General features: G+C 39.1%; 1 protein-coding gene across 3 annotated transcripts in view; it reads left to right on the top strand.

Moving 5' to 3' along the window:
* anks1b (ankyrin repeat and sterile alpha motif domain containing 1B) overlaps positions 1 to 18,168 on the top strand; it is a 360,504-nt gene that overhangs the window by 320,985 nt on the left and 21,351 nt on the right. For all 3 annotated transcript variants that reach the window (XM_041780709.1, XM_041780708.1, XM_041780710.1), the window contains 2 exons: positions 11,639 to 11,746; positions 14,139 to 14,342. In XM_041780709.1, coding sequence (XP_041636643.1) covers positions 11,639 to 11,746; positions 14,139 to 14,342 — 312 coding nt within the window. The remainder of the gene's footprint in view (positions 1 to 11,638; positions 11,747 to 14,138; positions 14,343 to 18,168) is intronic.

Below are 18,168 nucleotides of genomic sequence, written 5' to 3'. Positions count from 1 at the left end.
AGAGTTTTCTGGATGGGCAAGGGAGAGCACTGTCTGCTGTGAGAGAGGCATTAGGAGACAGTGGGAGAAGTGAAACTCCAGAGAGAAATCTTGTGCTGACGCCTTAAAACTTCTACATAATTTATACTTGATGGTCGTGATGAAGTCATTTTATACATCTTGTTGATTTATAGAACACCCTTAACTGGAAATTTCAAAAATGTAATTGTTATTTACATGTGCACAAAACAGAACATTTACTATACGACCTTGACTTTAATTTTCATTTCCACTTGTTTGAGAACATTGAAAGTAGAGCATAAAAGAGCATAAAATATCAGCATACTACAACAGCAAATTAAACCTAGCAACTTTATTAAAAGGCTCTTAGCGATGAACTCTAGATTTTTAACTGTGGTTATTGAGGTTTGTATGGTGAGGCTGCTGTGGTTTTCTTGTCCTTCATTGCCAACTCACATTTATTTTTTTTTTGGTGATGTTTGAGGTAGTAATACAGATTTGCTGCGATAATGCCAAGGCATTGCTAGCAAATTTTGACTTCTTGTGTGTACATCCTAAAATTTCCTCACTCTGGAATGTGCCTTTTTTAAAACATTACTTTCACTTTCATTTTGGTATTTTTCTTCAGTGTCACTTTTTTCTTCAGCTATTTAGTGTAGCTCCAACTTCACATCATAAACTATTTGTCCCTTCCTGCTTGTCTTCACGTGCCACTGCACTACCTTGTGCGCGGTTACTATGGTAACTAACAGCAGAAAGAGAAATGAGAAAGGTGATTGAGGTGTATAGTTGAATTACAGGTTTCTCTATGACCTGGTTAGTGTAATAAATGCCTATTTTGCTTTACGCCGTGCTGAGTGTGACTGATATAAGAACAACTGTGATTGTTTTGAAGCAAATAAATAAGATCACATGTATTTATGATTTAATATTGTGATTTTTTTCCCCCTTCTTTTAACAATCATGAAGCTCTGGATGGTATCCAGTTGTAAACCCTCCGTAACACAGCAGACAGACTGTTTGCTGATCAATATCACTATTCAATCTGCCTGTAATGCATTCTGACCTGGTCAATTTAAGTAACCTTACTCCAGTGATTTTTGGATCGATTCGGTATTCTTGAAAGGGCTGAGGCCCAGTTGAACCATTAGCAGATGCAGCCTGAGGTTCTTCAGGGATCTGATCATACCAAAGAGGTCACAGCCTCATAGTCTGCAGGGGAGAGGTGATTGGTTATATTGACTCCAGCGAGGAGAAAGTAGACATAAAACCTGGCCATCAAAGATGGACCAATCACATGCAGTTACTAAGGTAGAGAAGAAGATGGTGTTTATTTACAATCACAGGGCTTCTCGCCTACTTGTGTTTCCCTCTTACCTTCTCCTTCTGTCGTCTGAACATAACAAGAGGGAAAAGTAGGAAAGGAGAGAAGTAGGCGAATGATGAGAGGTAATTTAAGATCAAGGAAATAAGAACATGAACAGAAGGAGAAAGGTGATAAAAGGGTGAAGAAAGAAATATTCAGGCCAGTCGATGTAGATTAAACCGGAGCAGAAAGCCCCCCTCACCTCCATCATTAAAACTATGTGCTAGCTTGAGCACAGACAGTGGCTGGACTGTTGAGTCCCTCGCTGGGTTTTTCTGCTCCAGTGAGCCGACCAGCTTCCAACCTCCCCTCCAGTAGGAAACACAGAAAAGGCTTTTTGTCTCCAGTGTCCTCAATGAGTGAGGTCGTTGTTAATGTCCCCAATCACCGATGCTGTCCTCTTACCCCTCATTGTTGCTTTGCTAAAATATGTCATTTTGTCGCAGCTGTCGTCCATTATCCTGAGTCACTCTTGTGTTTAAAGAGGTCAGGGTGCTCTTGTGTTTAAAGGACTGCTGCAAACTTTTTGAAATAAAATGTAAGAGTTTATAAGACGCGAACAAAGAGGAATTAGGTTCATTGTTGAATTGCATAGTGTTGGTGCTGTTTGGATTTCATGCTGAAGTCACTGGTTTTGATGCAAATAACCAGTTTTAGAGTTGTCTTTGCATATCTTAAAGTCTGTTATCGTTTCCCCTACAAAGCCTTCCCTTTATTTTTTATCTTGTAGGCAAATTTTCTTGAACTTTCACTTGATAATAATCTTTTTCTTCACTTGCCCATCTGTAGTTGATGAATGCATACTAACTACAAGAAGAATTTGTAGCATTTTTTTAATGACTAAATTTAAATAACAGTGTAAATGATGAGCACATTAGCAACCACAATTAATGTCTTGATGCACGAAGACAAAAGGATCAGATCAGCAAATAGCCGCACGAATGTTGGTCATTTGCTCCTCTATCTACTCCGTCTACTGGTCTGATTTTCAAAGCACGATGTGCTTATCATCTTGAGACACCAACGCTCCTGTAAAGTTTGGCAGCTCAGCTTTTATCAGTCTGCTCCTATTTTGTGTCTGAATGTGGAGATGAGCTGTCAGCTTCTCCTCTCTCAGCTGCAGGGAGCATTGCTCTCATCCTGACCAGGGGAAGATCCAGTGATAGCCACGACCAACCAGGGCCCTTATGAAATATGATTGGCTGCCCCAAAATCCTTAGGAACGATTGACTATAGGGCGTAGATGGCGTAGTGGTCAGGCTGTGCCCCCTATCAGAATGAGAAGCATATGGATCTTTGTATACCAGCTTTCTTTTTCCTTCATCTCTTCATCACATGTATAAATCTACATATGAATTTAAGCAAGTGTGAAATAAAGAGCAACAGAAACAATGAACAGTATCTAGCTGTTTCTCTCTAGTCCTCACACACGTTTCAATATATTAAATATTTGCAGTTAGTGATCCTGATGATGTGCGAATGCCAGATGGGGGGCAGGAAGTGAGGGACAGCCTTTAGGAATGGATGGGAAAAGAGGAGGAGGGGTAAGTTACAATGTCATTTAGCAGACACTTTTGTCCAGAGTGATGTCAGCTAGGACAGGAGTTCCTGGCGTTTAGTACCTTGCCTAATGGCCCACACTGGATTGTCATTGTCCACAGACCCCAATCTCCTGTAACAAAGTCAGTGCTTTAAGAAAGTGATTTTTACAAGCTAGTACATTAAAGCTCTAAATCAACCATATTAGAAAATATGGATTTAGAGTGCAATCCTTACACTTTACAAAAAAGGTATTTTTGTTCACAGTTTAACCAGTCTACCTGCTGATCAATATCACAAAATACTCAGCCCTGCTAGTGTCTAGCATGGTCTAGCCAGATGTGAGTGGAGACAAGAGTCTTGAGAAGTCTTGTACTATGCGTAAAGGCTAGCTTAGCCCCTTTAACATATGACATTCCTCATTTTGCCACAAACGTGCTTTTAATTGAAGCAGTGATAAACTATCAGTTGAATAAATTTTGTGGGGTTAGTGACTGAGTTATGACGTGCCGTTCACAAACAAGCCTGTTCTACAAAACAGCTCTTTAATGTTAGCTGCAATAGCTAGCTTCTGTCTGAGTGCCAAGTTGACTGGATGGACATCAGCTGAGGAAACATGGGAGAGATCAGGGTTTAATGTGCTAAAACGTGGGAAAACCAAGGCTTTTTTAGTCCCAGTTTACTGCAGTTTCTCTGTGAGCTTTTTTTTTTCTTTGCCTGAACGTTTCACTTCTTCCACGACACAAATGAAGAATGTTTTTATTTTTGCACTTTGAATACTTGGCATAGTCATTAACAGCACAAAACAAGGTCCTTTGGTCGCATTTCTGTGTAGAAATCATTTCCTGTAACCCATTTGGAGCTCTTCACATTTACACAACTTCATCTGCAAAGAACTTCTTAGGAAGGAAAGAAAACTGATTAAAATTCTTCATCAGGTTTGAGGTGATAAAAATTTTTGACTTTTTTTCAGGCTATATCACCCAGCCCTACATTATACATTAAAATAATTGCAACTATATAGGAAAGATTGTATTGTCTACTAAATTTTTGACTTACTTCTATGACAGGACAAATATAGTAACTGAGGGATACAGAGATGGGATGGCTGAACGAGAGTACTGCTCTGCTACCATTTGTGTGGCGGCTAATCCGTTAATCAAGGCTTTTCAATCTGGGCTAACGGGACTTTTAACGGGATTAGAGCGTTGATCGGCACACACAGAAGACACAAATGCAGCATCCCGGCCGGATACCAAAGGCAAACAATCCTCAAAATCACTTTTTTGGAATAATAAAATCAAGCCTGCAGGGTAAGTAACCCTAGCCGAATGCTCTTGTTGCTTTGTGACATTACTGTGATGCTGTAAAGAATGACATGAGGAGCGTGAGACAAGATCATGTCACATTAAGAGCATTCAGAGAGGATTTAAATGCTGTGGAGTTTAAATAAATGTGTTGTTAGAGTGATAGAATAGATGGAGGAAAGGAGGGCAGAGGTGTATATGCTGTTGTAGCGCCACACTCCTCCTGTCAGCATATACAGCTGCTGGGAAGATCATTTAAATGCAAATGGGGCGACACTGCAGTCAAGCATCACACACACAGAGCCAGAGTGAAAGTGTGTTTTAACAGTAATAGTCGGGGTGCGTTCAAAGTCTCATCCATTCAGGGATAACAATATCATCTTTCTTCAGGCTCCCAAACAGCTGCTTGTGTGTCTGTGAGTGTGAGTACACATCCACGTGCACTTTATTTCTTTCTTTTTGGTAAGAGCGTGTGTGGGTGCCTGCTGCTGCAGCGGCTGTGTTGCCATGGTGACAGTTGAACTTGAAGCTGAGGTTGAGGCTCGTACTGTAGTTGAAGTAGATGCTGTTGCATAAGGGTGCAGAGTAACACAAAGATACACACAAAGATAAACACACAGATAGACACCATGCCAGCCTCCTTCTATAGTGTGTTTGTGATGAAACAGCAGCATGAGCACTGCTGGTGTCACGCTATCGGCCCTCAAGAGACAGACACAGATACGCAAAGCGGCATGACCATGAATATTTCATAAGATCCACTACATAAACAACCAAAAAGTCTTATTCAGGTCATTTTGAGTAGATTATAGTTAGAGTTTTTGGAAATGGGTCAAAAAACTTCTCAAGTAGGGTAAAAACTAGTTTGAAATCTAGTTTTACTTTTTGAGAACAAAAGTGTGTACATAAGTGAAGAAACATCATCTTTTCATTGGGGATGAAAGTTTTCTTTGTATTTGACTAGAGCTGTCAAAAAATTAAGATTTTCAAGTGCAACTGATCTCAGAATTTCTGTCGCAGTTAATCACACCTTTTTGTTGCATTTTTGAATTCCACTATTTTACATTAAAACTGTTATTGTGTTGGGCGCAGGTGGTCTAGTGGTTTAAGGTGCACCCCTTGTACGCAGTCGACCCAGGTTCAAAGCAGGCTTGTATGTCTCATCCCTGATTCTGATTCTGTCCACTATCCTCCTCTATCAATGAAGGCATAAAAAGCCCAAAAATAAATTGTAATTTATGGACTTATTTTGCAGAACTGTGGCTGCAGTGGCTTATCTAAAGTGTGTTGAAAGGGACAATAAAGCATGCAATTAATGAGGGTTTAAAAAAATATGCACTAATTGTGGATGTTGATTGTGATTAATGCCCTACATTTGACATATTCTGTAATACTCATCATTTATTTGTGAAAACCAAAGTCTCATCCTCTCAGCATGAATTCTCAAAGCCAAAGCAGATGTACTCAGATTACATGTTCAGTCATATTATAGCTCGAAGCTGGAGAACATTTACTGTAAAATTCAATATATATGAAACACGAACTGTATTGTGGATCTCGCAGAGGAAGTTTTAAAATGTTTTTCTGTATGACAATTTCTAACCTTGCAAAGCAGATGGAATGTTCAGATTCTGTATCTGTCATCAGGCAGATCCATCTTACAAAGCTTCAATGTGAAACGATTGTGCCTGGTCTAAGAACAGAGACCTTACCAATCAGCATCATTTAAAGAGAGTGAGGTGGTAGCTATGGGTGAGGCTTAGTTGTACTGGAAGGTGATAGCAATGGCTGCCAACATTGTAGCATTAGCATTAGTTCATGCAGGACACCGTAGCCATATGCCCAGCCATGATCAGCTGACGGCCAGCTGCCACAGCCACAACTCTTTCTCTCAACAAATATGGCGTACTTCTCACTAATCCTTGCTTATATTAATGCTGATGAACTATGCTGCTGCAACCTCCTCCACCCCAGCCTCTTCCTTTATAACATAAAGCTTTTTGCCCCCTCATATTGAGATTCATGCTACTTTATACTAATTTTATTGTTTTCAGTACACATTGTCATAAATGTATCTATTCAAATGGGGATTTCTAGCCATGCACTTGCTTGAGAGTCAAAGCACGCTGCTTGACTAACCCAGGGAGCATCTTTAGAGCAGAGCCTTCTCTGCCAAGTAAAACCGTAAATCCATTTTGCAATAAAATGGTTAAATGTATAATGAGAGTGTTCCTGACTGAACAATAGTAAGTAGAACTTGGCTACTACTTTGCTAAAACAAGAGCAAAGGGCCACGCTGAAACCTTCTCTTGGCAGAGAAGATGTTTTTGCACTTCTCCTGACTGGTCTCTGCATGAGTTTTATCCACCAACAAGCTGTATGAAACAGTATATCTAGCATGTCAGGTTAGAAGGTTTCCATTGGATTAAGAAAAGTGTAAAACCCTCAGTCCCTGTGCCGTTGTGTAGCTCTCTTGGTGCCATCTGTTCTCTGTTTCCAACATGTTGAGCTTTCAGTATAGCAGTAGATCTCAGGATTATTGATAGTTGTGAAGTAAAGACAAATAGCCTGGGAGTTGGGCTGGCCACCTTCACTGCTGACTTGTTTGTCATAGACGAGTCTTTTTCAAACAACCAACCCTCCACAAGCTTTATTGCGACCTCATAAAGAAAAAACTGTTAAAAATAGCTTTAACAGCCCGGTCTGCATTATTATGTACTCTGCACAGTTTTTTTGTTTATTGGTTTCAAGATACAGGACAATGGATAGAGTCAGAAATAAGGGAGAAAAAATGGGGAATGACATGTGAAGGAGCCACTGACCAGATCGCAAATACCTGTTTCTAGAACTACAGCCTCTATACATGGGGAAGTGAACTTACCTCCACACTACCACTGCTCTACTCTTTGCACAGTTAAGCAGCCAGTTGCAGTACACACTTGGACAGTTGATTATAGTCAGCTGTATACCTCCTCTCTCCCAGCCCTGTCCATGAAATTAAAAAAATTTATTGAAATTCCAGAGTGGATACACCTCTATTGAACTCTTGCGTTAAGTTACCGTACTCTTGTAGCTAAAAGAACTTTTAAACCATGTCGATCTCTTGTGAAACAAGATATTTCAAAGTAAAAATAGCCTTAGAGTAAGACTAAAGAGCACTGTAATGATGTATCATTTCTAATTTCCAGTGTCATTATTTCTGAGAATGTCCTTAAATCAAGAGTAGCTTTCCATCTTCTACTGGAGTGTGAAAACATCTTCTCACATTCTCGCTTCATAATAGTCACTTGTTTCTAATCACATGATCTTAATGCACCAAATTCAGCGCACCAATTTCATTGTCAGTACAAAGAGTCAGACCGAGATAGTGGGAGGCAGAGATGGTTGAGTATCACTGCCGAGGAGAGAGAGGAGGAAAAAATGAGTAAGAGTTAGTGGAGGGACTACAGGGCAGCCATAATACGCCAATTAGTTCCACTACCCTCCAGTCTCTGCTCTGCTCCCCGTTTCCCTTTGATCCATCTAATTTTTAACAATTAAAACGCATTGTTTTCACACAGAGAAGAATAACGTGGGATTTTTAACCCATTAGTAGCTGCTAACATCGTTCAAACTGTCTTTTTTCCCTGTTTACTTCAAGACATGCAATGCAAATTATAAGAAGAAGCAACAAAAGAAAACAAGAGAAGTGTTTAGCATCTCTGGGCTAGCTTGATGCATTATATATCAGTTGTTTGCATCTGATTTGCATATATACACTATTTATTATGGATGGGATTGATTTGTTTATGTTGTGTTTGTGTGTTTAGGCTTATGCACACATACAGATGCAAAGCATTTGCATCCTACACCACAGTTGACGTTGCTTGTCTGTATTTTTATGTCTCTCTAGCAGATGTGGGGCAGTAATTGGTGCAGGAGATGATGAAGTGTGTTTGTGTGCTTGTTTGTGTATATGTGTAGGGCTGACTCAAAGCAAGACTGTTGGGAGAATCATTAGAGTCACAGCACGGCCTCACGTTGAGGCTAATTACCGCCTTTTGCCCTGAAGACACAAACACAGAGATTCTCTCAGATACCTTTATTGGACACCCTCCAGAGACATCCTCATAAAAAAGAAGGCAGCAGTTTGGTCATATAGTGAAGTATGGGTGCCTGAAACAACAGTATAAATAACATCTCTGTAGAAGGCTGCCATGGTCCAGCTCGTCTCTTTAGAAAACACAGTAACTGGCACGGTCAGCGGACGCCTGGTGACCACAGAAAGAATGAACACTTTCAGTGGAGTTGGAGTGTGTTTGCGTCGGTGTAATGAGTGCCTGGGGAATATCCAGACCATTACCGATTTGACACGATCAGATATTGCTGAGTTTGCATTTCATGAACGTCAGTGCAAAACTCTCAGCTCTCTGATGGCAGCTCACAAATGGCACCCTAAACAAAGAGGCTGTTATTTTGGGGTGTTTGGGAGTCTTTAATATTAGTTTATTAATCCCAGTGTTACTTAGCAAAGGTTTCAGAAAGTTTGAGTAATGCATACATTAGATATCTTGCTGTTTGGAGCCAGGGCAAGAACATGGTTATCTTTGTTGGCTGGTTGCAGGAAGAGAAATTAACCAAAATCTGTACAAAGATCAACTTCAATTCTTTTTTTAGGTTAAACAAATAATACAGCAAGATTAATTTTGGGGTCATGTCAAAATTTTAGTAGGACCAGTCTCGCTGTAAATATCAGCCTGTATCAGCTGAGGGTATTAGCCTACATCAGTGGTACATACTGGCTTAAATCAGCTATAAACAACAGCATATGTCATCTGTAAATATCAGCCTATACCAAAAGTGCATTTAGCCCTATATCAGCTGTTCATATCAGTCTTTATTGGCTGTAAATTAGTTGTAAATATCAACCAAGATTAGCTTTAAAAAACAGCATATGTGATCTGTAAATATCGACCTATATCAGCTATAAATATCAGCCTATATCAGCTGAGTGAAATAGCCTTTATCGGCAGTACATATTGGCCTATATCAGCTGTAAATAACAGCATATAAAAGGGCTGTACAGTGCGACATTTATGTCACAAATGCTATGAGAAAATTGGTCTGTGCTAAGAGGTTTTCACTCCTCATCGCACAGGTGCTATGACAAAGTGAGAGAGGTGTGTGAATGCCAGATCCTCAGATAAGACTTTAGGTTTGACTTGTTGCCCCAGAAACTTCATTCCACTTTGATTTGAGATTTGAATTTCAAGCCCAGTCCATTTATTTCTTATTTCTGGAACATTTTAGACTCAAGCGGAATGTTTTTCCTCTCATCATGCGCAATCCTGTGCGTCTGGAGTGCGAGTGGCTACACTGCAGAGGGACCTGCTGCAGCTCTAACGGACGGGGCAAGCTCAGGGCAGACGCAGTACAGGTGTCATTATGTTGAAGAGGAGCGCTGCTATAATCCCAAGTTTTATTTTAAGGCATGTAGGCTAGACGATGTTAAAAACATGTATCTACTAGCTTACTTCTCCGTCAGCCTCATCCTTTCCAATTATGCACTGATGGTTGCAGTGAGTTGGCTGTCAGTGAGAGGACAGAGCTAAGTCGGTGCTAATTTCTGATCAAAGATTAATGTATAAAACGATACATTTTTTTGTCCTCTAATATCATAGCTGCTGCTGTTTGGTTGACAAGACAATAGGCGTCTGAATTTAACATACAGGTCTGATATGACACAGACAGACAGACAGCAGTGTAAGAGGGAGAGATGAGGGAGAGAAAGAGAGACAGGAGCACAGAGGAGAAGATCAATACAGCCTCACACTGCATTAACTTTTTTTTTAAAGTAGGGAAAAGACGCGATTTGGAGATAGTTTTTTTAAATTCCAGTTGAACTCCAATAGTACTGATGTTATGATTACACTGTTAGAGAGAAAAGAACGTCTGTTCATTTACATTAGCTCTATAAACATCAGACCCCAGTGTGATACTACAATATGGACCAAACTCTAACAGTGTTTAATTAATTTCTACTAATGTTAGGAATATTTTCCTATTACTCTGAGTAACAGTAAATATGTAAGGGGTGTCCAAACTATGGGCTGTGGGCCAACTGTGGCGCTTGGTCCTTTTGAATTGGCCTGCAAGAAATCCATTTAAAAGGCCCACATAAGAACATAAAACTTCACTATATTTCTTAGTTTAACTAGGAATGCACAATATTGGGGTTTATACAATATGTGGATATTTACAAATTAAATTTAGCTGATATCAATACCAATATATAAATGTAGATTAGACCTGACACTTCAGTCCTTGAAACACATTTTAAGGATGAACAAAGAAACATACTTCAATGAATATCTGCCTGTATCAGCAGTAAATATTAACCTATAGCAGTTTGTATGACTCAGTTATTTTGCCAGTTTTCAACATAAATTATCTATAAATTACCCTTCTTTCCTTTTGGAAATTATGTTAGTTTCAATGTTAAGCTAGCAGAGACCAATCCCTCCAGCTCTTCAGTATCATAATTAAACAATAAGGGTGTGTCTTGCACTGTTGGCGCCAGATTTGTTTTGCTAAATCTCAAGTCATATCAAGTCTCAAATCTCTCAAGTCCTAAGATCACACCCCTCTCATTTGAATGTAAACTCAATAATCTTGATCATCCGCACAACTAAAAGCCTAAGTGAAGCCATCCATGGCATGGCTGTTATGTAATTATAATAATAACATATGCATGAGTTTAAGGGCCATTTATATAATTATGCATTTAGTAGTACTTCCCTGAGAGCTCTGTAGTGTTTTTGATCAATGGAACTCTTGTCTGAGAGAACACATTATCCTCCATTTAAGACTAACAATGGAGATGGATGTATTAGCTCACCTCTTTTTTACAGATGCTGATATAATCTTGTTATTATCCAGTCTGAAAGCCTTTGAACTCTTACAGTCCGTTAAAGTTGTTTTAAATTATGCAAATATAACTGAGAGTCATCATGTTTTGCGAGCACAGAGGCTTTTGCCCCAGATTTTGCTGTGCATCTGCAGAAAGCACAAAATTGAGCTATCTTAACTAACTCAGCTCCTTAGAGTAGAGCAGCAGGCAGAGATTTTTATTCAGCAAGCACTGGCTGATAAAGTATTAGACAAAAAAGGTTTGATTGACCCTACATGATATCTTTAAATCACTTGATTTGTCAAAATATTGCTCCAGAACTTAAATGTATCATGCTAACCATTAGAAAAGCAGAGAATCTGGTTTATTTTCCAGAAGCTACAAGATTTAAATGTTTATAATTTTTGACTGATAAGTGAATTTAATGATGTATTTTTTATGGAGCAACTTCCTCCTTCTGTGCTGCCTTTATGATTTTTTTTTTTTTTTTTTAAGATATATGTTACTTTAACAACAAAAATCTTTGTGTTTATCCAGGTACTGAAGATCAGCCTCATTGGGCACAGAAAACGGATCCTCGCCTCATTGGGGGACCGGCTACACGAAGACACCCCACAGAAACCTCCGCGGGCCATCTCCCTACGGGTGAGTGAGTCTCAGCTAGTAGACAGGATGTTATATGAACCATGAAAACCCTGAGTGATACTAAAATCAACATGGCTTCATATAATTATGAATTCATCAGACAGAAAGAAGCACTCACTCCTTCCCAGATGGCTGAGTGTTTCTGAGGAAGATTCCCCCACTACTGCTAACACCCAAACGATTACCCAAATCACTCAGGCAGGCACAAAATGGCCGACCCACTGCAGTTTCCTTTCTCAAGGCTTGTCTTGGATACTAATCACAAGGAACTGGCTCCCCTTTTCCACTGGGGTTACGCTCTAATGTCCTTATTATCCTCTTTTGCTCTTTGTACTGTTGAACCAAGAGAGGCCTTCTGCTTCTGTGTCGACCTGATAATTCTGCACTTTTCTGTACAAACACGCAGCTTACACAGTCCACTGTTTCAACATGTCCATTTGACATTTTCAGTGATGTACTGAGCCTCTGAAAAAAAAAAAAAATCAGTTAAAGAAGTTATGGATTAAAAGAAAACAGTAAACAGCAGCAAACCTCTATATTTGAAGGCTGAATAGGGCAGATGTTGGGCATCTCTGCTTCTTGTTAAGCCCTGTTAATGGGTTTCAACTGAAATAACACAATATTTTTTTCTGTATGTATTCCAGAGGCTCCATTTCTGTCAACCAAAATGCTAGCTAGCAGGCTGACAGGAAGTCACACTTAGTGGGCAGGCCATTAGGTTGATCCAAAGTTCAGTTGAGACCGCGATTTCAACATGGAAGTCTCCACGGATTGGCTTCAAGAGCCATTTGAGTCTGCCTATTGTAAGCAGACGACTGATGTCACACAGGGTTTGTCCAATTCTTTCTACAGTCTATGAGCACAGCAGACAAATGATTCCTCCATTTAGGTTTTGGCATTGTTTTTTTAATTTGAGAGGACTGTATTTCTTGAGGGGGTGTGGCTTTGGCTCAATCAACGGACACGCCCACACCATCCAGAGCAGATTTTACTTCCACCTTTTTCAAGATTGTGAAGCTTAATTATATAAACAGAGATGTTTTACATGACTGAAATTTGGCCTGGTGGTTCATAACACAGGGGCCTGTCATACAACAAACCTTAAACACATTTTTTTTAATCACTTTACAGGGACTTTTACTGAATTTAGAGTTTTTCTTTACAACATAAATGCCCCACTTTTGAATATTGAGGCTCTCTTACATCCTGCTTAGGGCGGTTGCAAACAAGAGCTACCAGAAAAATATTACACTCCCAGCTGACACAATCAAGCACAAAACCCCCCTACCTGATCTGGTCACACTGAAAGAAAATCTTTTAAAGAAGTCAGAGCATGAAATAAGAGTTGGAAGCTGAGTGGTGGTAACATTGGCGTCAGTCGACCGTGGTGTTACTCCTTTAAATCCTTACATTAGCTTTTTACTTCAAAAAGTTGCATTTATGCTTCAAAGATTTTGAAAGTAGTGTTCTTTTGTGAAGATTATCTGGTAGACAAAATGTGGACGTGTTGTTTTTTTTTTTTCATGCCACAGAGCTTGTTTTCAGCAGTAATCCAAAAAACATCTCTACCCTGCAGTACCCAAACCAGAATTTGTAATTTTAATACCAGTAAAAATCAAACAAAATTGATTCCTAGTCTGGAAGAAAAATACAATTGCTAGACTCTTACGTAGAAAATATTGTATTGTTTTCTTGTTTTAAGTGTTGTTTTAATCTTTGCACAGGTTTTTGTACAATTCAGACAATGTTCAGGACTTTTCCTGTTATCTATAATGGTTACCTTTCTCTCCTAAGCATCTGTCTTCTGAAAGAAGCTATATTTTTCCATTTATCACAATACAACTGATCATTAAAATAAAGACAATACCATATCCTATGAAAAAGTACTGAAATATTTTGATAACCTTCACTTTAACAGCTTGAAATATCCTGTGATAAAGCAGCTTGTATAACCACCCCTCAAACACATAATCAACCGAACCTCTCTGGAGAACTATGTAGACGGTTACGCCATTAAAACTTATAAAAGCGATAATTCTTCGGGGAGTTCAAGTCCCCTCAGCTTCGAAAACCTCTTAAATGAACATCTTTTTCCACTTTAAGGATTTAGGTGATGCTTTTACTTAAAGGGACTCTGAGCAGAAGAGATTCAGCGCCATGTAAAAAGTAACTCTGATGGACCAGCTGAGACGTTCTCATGAGAGGACGGTGTCTGTGTCCCCGATTTTACAAAGCACTTTAAGATCCTGGCACTCAGCAGAATGTTCACACTGTAGTTGAAAAATAAAATGTGACAGTGCACAGTCAGTGTCCTACTTATTCTGCTTGCAGCAGTGACACAGCAAATTATGAAATGATGAATGAACCCTCTCTCTCTCTCTTTTCCTCCCAGGAGCCCGGAGGGAACCACACTCCTCCCCAGCTCAGCCCGTCAGTGGGCCAGGCAGCGTACACGGCAGGGGTCCCGGGTGGATCTCTGGACGTGCAGCACCTAATCATGCAGGCGGACGCCCGGCGCAGGCAGCGCAGCAATGACAACTACTTTGACGACGTGCCGCGATCCAAGCTGGAGCGACAGATGGCCCAAGTCAGCATGGTGAGGAAGGAGGACAGGTTGGAGAATGAATGGAGAGAGACAGAGGGAGGGGTGGACTCAGAGAGTGTTATGAATGAATATTAATGTGAATTTGCCGGATACATCAGTGATAGGTTATATAATGTTCACAAAACATCTATATAAATCTTGGTTCTGCAGGTATCAAAATTAACTTTTAACTACACTTTCTTAGGCATTGCCCATATTCACCATCCTACTGCTGAGAATGCTCACTCGAGCAACAAATGCATACCAATCCTCCACTGAAAACAGTCCCCAAATAAATGTGATTATCCTCAATGCAGCCTGATTTTGAAATTATTGGGCTTTTTTTCAGGAATTAAACTCTAAAATTGTGTGATGTTATGAATAATGAACATCCTCAGTAGGCCATTGGGCAACAGAATAACCTGCAGGCCGCCACAGCAGCCATGTGCACCAAGTTCAGTCTGTGCCAGGATTTCTCTTCCTCCAGTAGTGTGCACCAAACCCAACATACAAACCACAACTAACCTTGCCGTTTCAAGGTTGATTTGCTATTGAAATTTTGACTTGAGGTTGACATAGTTAAAATAGTCAGCACATATATTTCAAATAGAGCAGACCAGAATGATGCTTCAGGGGCAGGCCTGAGACAGGCTGTGGTGGGTGCACTGAAAAAGCATTGATAAGAGATGGTGCAATCAGCTCTGGAGTGGGCAGTACACATGGATGCCGTGAGGTCAGCAGCTAAGGAAATCAGAGAGCATTAGTTACTAATTTTGATCTTCATTAGATCAAAGAAAAAACACTTATTAAAATCTAGGGATGCACAATATTATTGGAACAGTATCAGTAGTAGCAGATAATAGCTTAGAAGCTAATTATTGTATCTGCAGATTTGAACATTTCTGCTGATATTTAAGCTAATATATTGGTCTTACGTAACAGCTGTGAGAAATGTGCAATACAGGAAAAATTTCTATTTGAAAATCACTGCCAAGAAAATTCGCAGATTCTACGAGATTGACTGGGATGAACATCTGAGTTTATTAGCTTGAAGCTAACTCATAATGGAAATTACCTTCAAGAGGCTAATAAATGTAGCATTACTTCATGCTAATTTAAACTTAAGCAATCCATTTTACTTGACCATATGAAGTTAAAAAAAAATTGCTGAAATGATGATTGATTTAATTGTTCAGAAAAAAAAGATAGTTTCTCAAGTTAAAAGAAGTGAAGTTAGTTGCTTGTCAGCTTGGTTGTGTCAGACATAACTGCTTTCTTCTTCTTTTGTTACTGTAGTTACAGTGGTTTCAAACAGCTTTTAGATGTGCTACAGCCACCATAAGGCAACTCCACAATTAAAACAAGGCACCAGTAAAAAGGTTAGAAAAATGTGGTCTCAAATTAAGAAAACAGTGCCCTTGAAATCTTCCTTTTTTATGAAATGACTGAATATTTAAAAAACCTTACCCCTTGCTTCACTTTTTAAGGCAAGCATTAAGTCTGTTCTCGGCAGGGCATTGTACATAAAGTGCTTAACAAATTTACTAGACAACCACCCAAAGTAAGGTTTATGCCACAGCTGCCCTAAATTAACAGCATTGGTAGTTACCAAAATCATTTTTTATCTTTCTGCAATGGTTAATACACCAATATGTAGAAGCTCTTTAACCCAAATGATATTTTTAATGCTAAAATATAATTATTATTGTTATCTATGAATTTTCAAATTTACTGATTTACAAAAAAAATGGAAAAAATAGTAAAGCACATTATTATTTATTAATTAATATGTCAAATTATAGTTTACTTGCATTCCTGAACAGAAAAATTTGTTTTAGTGGTTGAATGTTTTGCTTGATTCATTTCTGACTTCTCAGAGAAGCCCAGTGAGCCGGCTCAAATTTAGATATAAAAAGGTGAATTCAGTTTGAAATTCCTCACTCCGGTTCAAAATGGTAAAACATGGAGAGCTCACTGAAAATGAAAGAGTCCGCATTAAAGCACTTCATGATGCTGGATGGTCTCTGAGACAAATAGGGAAAGACATAAAGTGTTCTCACAGTGTGGTCAAGTATGCTTTGGAGTCAACTGCTGAAACTGGTACTGGTACAAAATGCGCCAAGGAAGAGGCAGGAAACCAAAGTTAACTGAAGCAGATGTCAGATACCTCAAGATTTGAAGTACTAGAGACAGAAGGAAGACCATTGCTGATCTTCAGGCAGAGATGAATGCTTCTAAATCAGAGTCTGAGAAAGTCTCCAGAATGACCATAAGCAGACGACTGACGGAACAAGGCTTAAAGGGAAGAATAGCTGCTAAGAAGCCATTATTGAGGCCTGCAAACATCCAGAAATGCCTCAGATTTGCCAGGGAGCACAAACACTGGACTGTTGATGACTGGAAGAAGGTCCTCTGGACAGACGAGTCCAAGTTTGACTCTTTGGTCAGCATTGTTGTGTTTATGTCCGCAGAAAAGTTGGAGAACATTTTGATGCCAGACGCATGTCACCCACAGTGAAACAAGGTGGAGACTCCATTATGGTATGGGCTTCCATTTGTAGATACGGCATGGGCAAACGCGTGAAAATGGACAGTATCATGAACAAGAACGTCTACCACAACATTTTAGTGCATCATGGAATCCCTTCTGGACTGAATCTGATTGGTCATGGGTTCATATACCAACAAAACAATGACCCCAAGCATACTTCAAAGCTGTGCAGAGACTATTTGACCAAGAAGAAGGAATCTGGAGTACTGGAACTGATGGACTGGCCAAGTCAAAGTCCGGATTTGAATCCTATTGAACAAATTTGGGATTTAGTAGATTCAAAAATTGATGGCACAAAGTTTCATCTAAAGCAAGTCTGTGGGAACAGCTAGAAACTATTTGGAACTCAATAACAAAAAAGACTGCAGCAGCAAGAATGCAAGCTGTTATCAAGGCCAAAGAAGGCCATACAAAATTTTGTTTTTGGTTATTATGTGTGAAAAAGGACTATTTAGTTGTTTCAGTTTATTTGCCAAATAAATAACAATAACATTTTAAGTTTTAAACAAGTTTTTGAAAGATTTCTACAATATTTATGTTTTCTCGTTTTTATGACAGGTGGTCTAATAAATTTGTTAAGCACTGTATATCCGTGTTTATCCGAATGTAAGTTTGGAAATATCTGATATTAGAAAAAAATCCGATATTGAGCATCCCAAATAAGATCATGTCATCTTCTTCTCGAAGTCTAACATAAGGACTATAAATAAAAGTTAGATTTTTCTATAATATCAACTTTTTCAGTAGTTTCCTGATCACAATCAATAATAAACTAATAAGCTCCCAGGCTGTGCTGCATATCTAATAAGAAAGATGGAATTTATCCTAATCATCAATGAGGCGTTCCAGTAAAAAATGTTGGTCTCTAATAAGTACAGCATGGAAGCCAGAAGTGTTTAATCAGCCTGTTCATTTGTTGAAAATCCGTGGTTAATAATCTGCAGCAGACCGACCATCTGACACCAACAGCCGTCTCTCTGCGGTTTACAGATCTTAAATTTTGAAAAGAGACAACATGAATTTTATGCTTGAAACTTTGTGCAAACGATGCAAACAGCAATCAAACGCAATATACAGCTTTAAGATAAAACATTTGTCATCATTAAAAGTTTTAACGTTTTATAGTTCTGCATAAACATGATGTACTCTCTGCATAAGTTAATCAATTTTCCAGGATTATTGATACTTTCCAAACCTAAAATTACAGTTTTATGATTTCCAATCAGCAGGGTTCACATACACACACACACACACACTTTAATGTGTGCACACACGTCTGAGGCAGCA

This window comes from Cheilinus undulatus, linkage group 23, assembly GCF_018320785.1.
Source record: "Cheilinus undulatus linkage group 23, ASM1832078v1, whole genome shotgun sequence".
Lineage (NCBI taxonomy): Eukaryota > Metazoa > Chordata > Actinopteri > Labriformes > Labridae > Cheilinus > Cheilinus undulatus.
The sequence above is the reverse complement of the archived record's forward strand: the minus strand, read 5'-3'. Positions and strand labels throughout refer to the sequence as shown.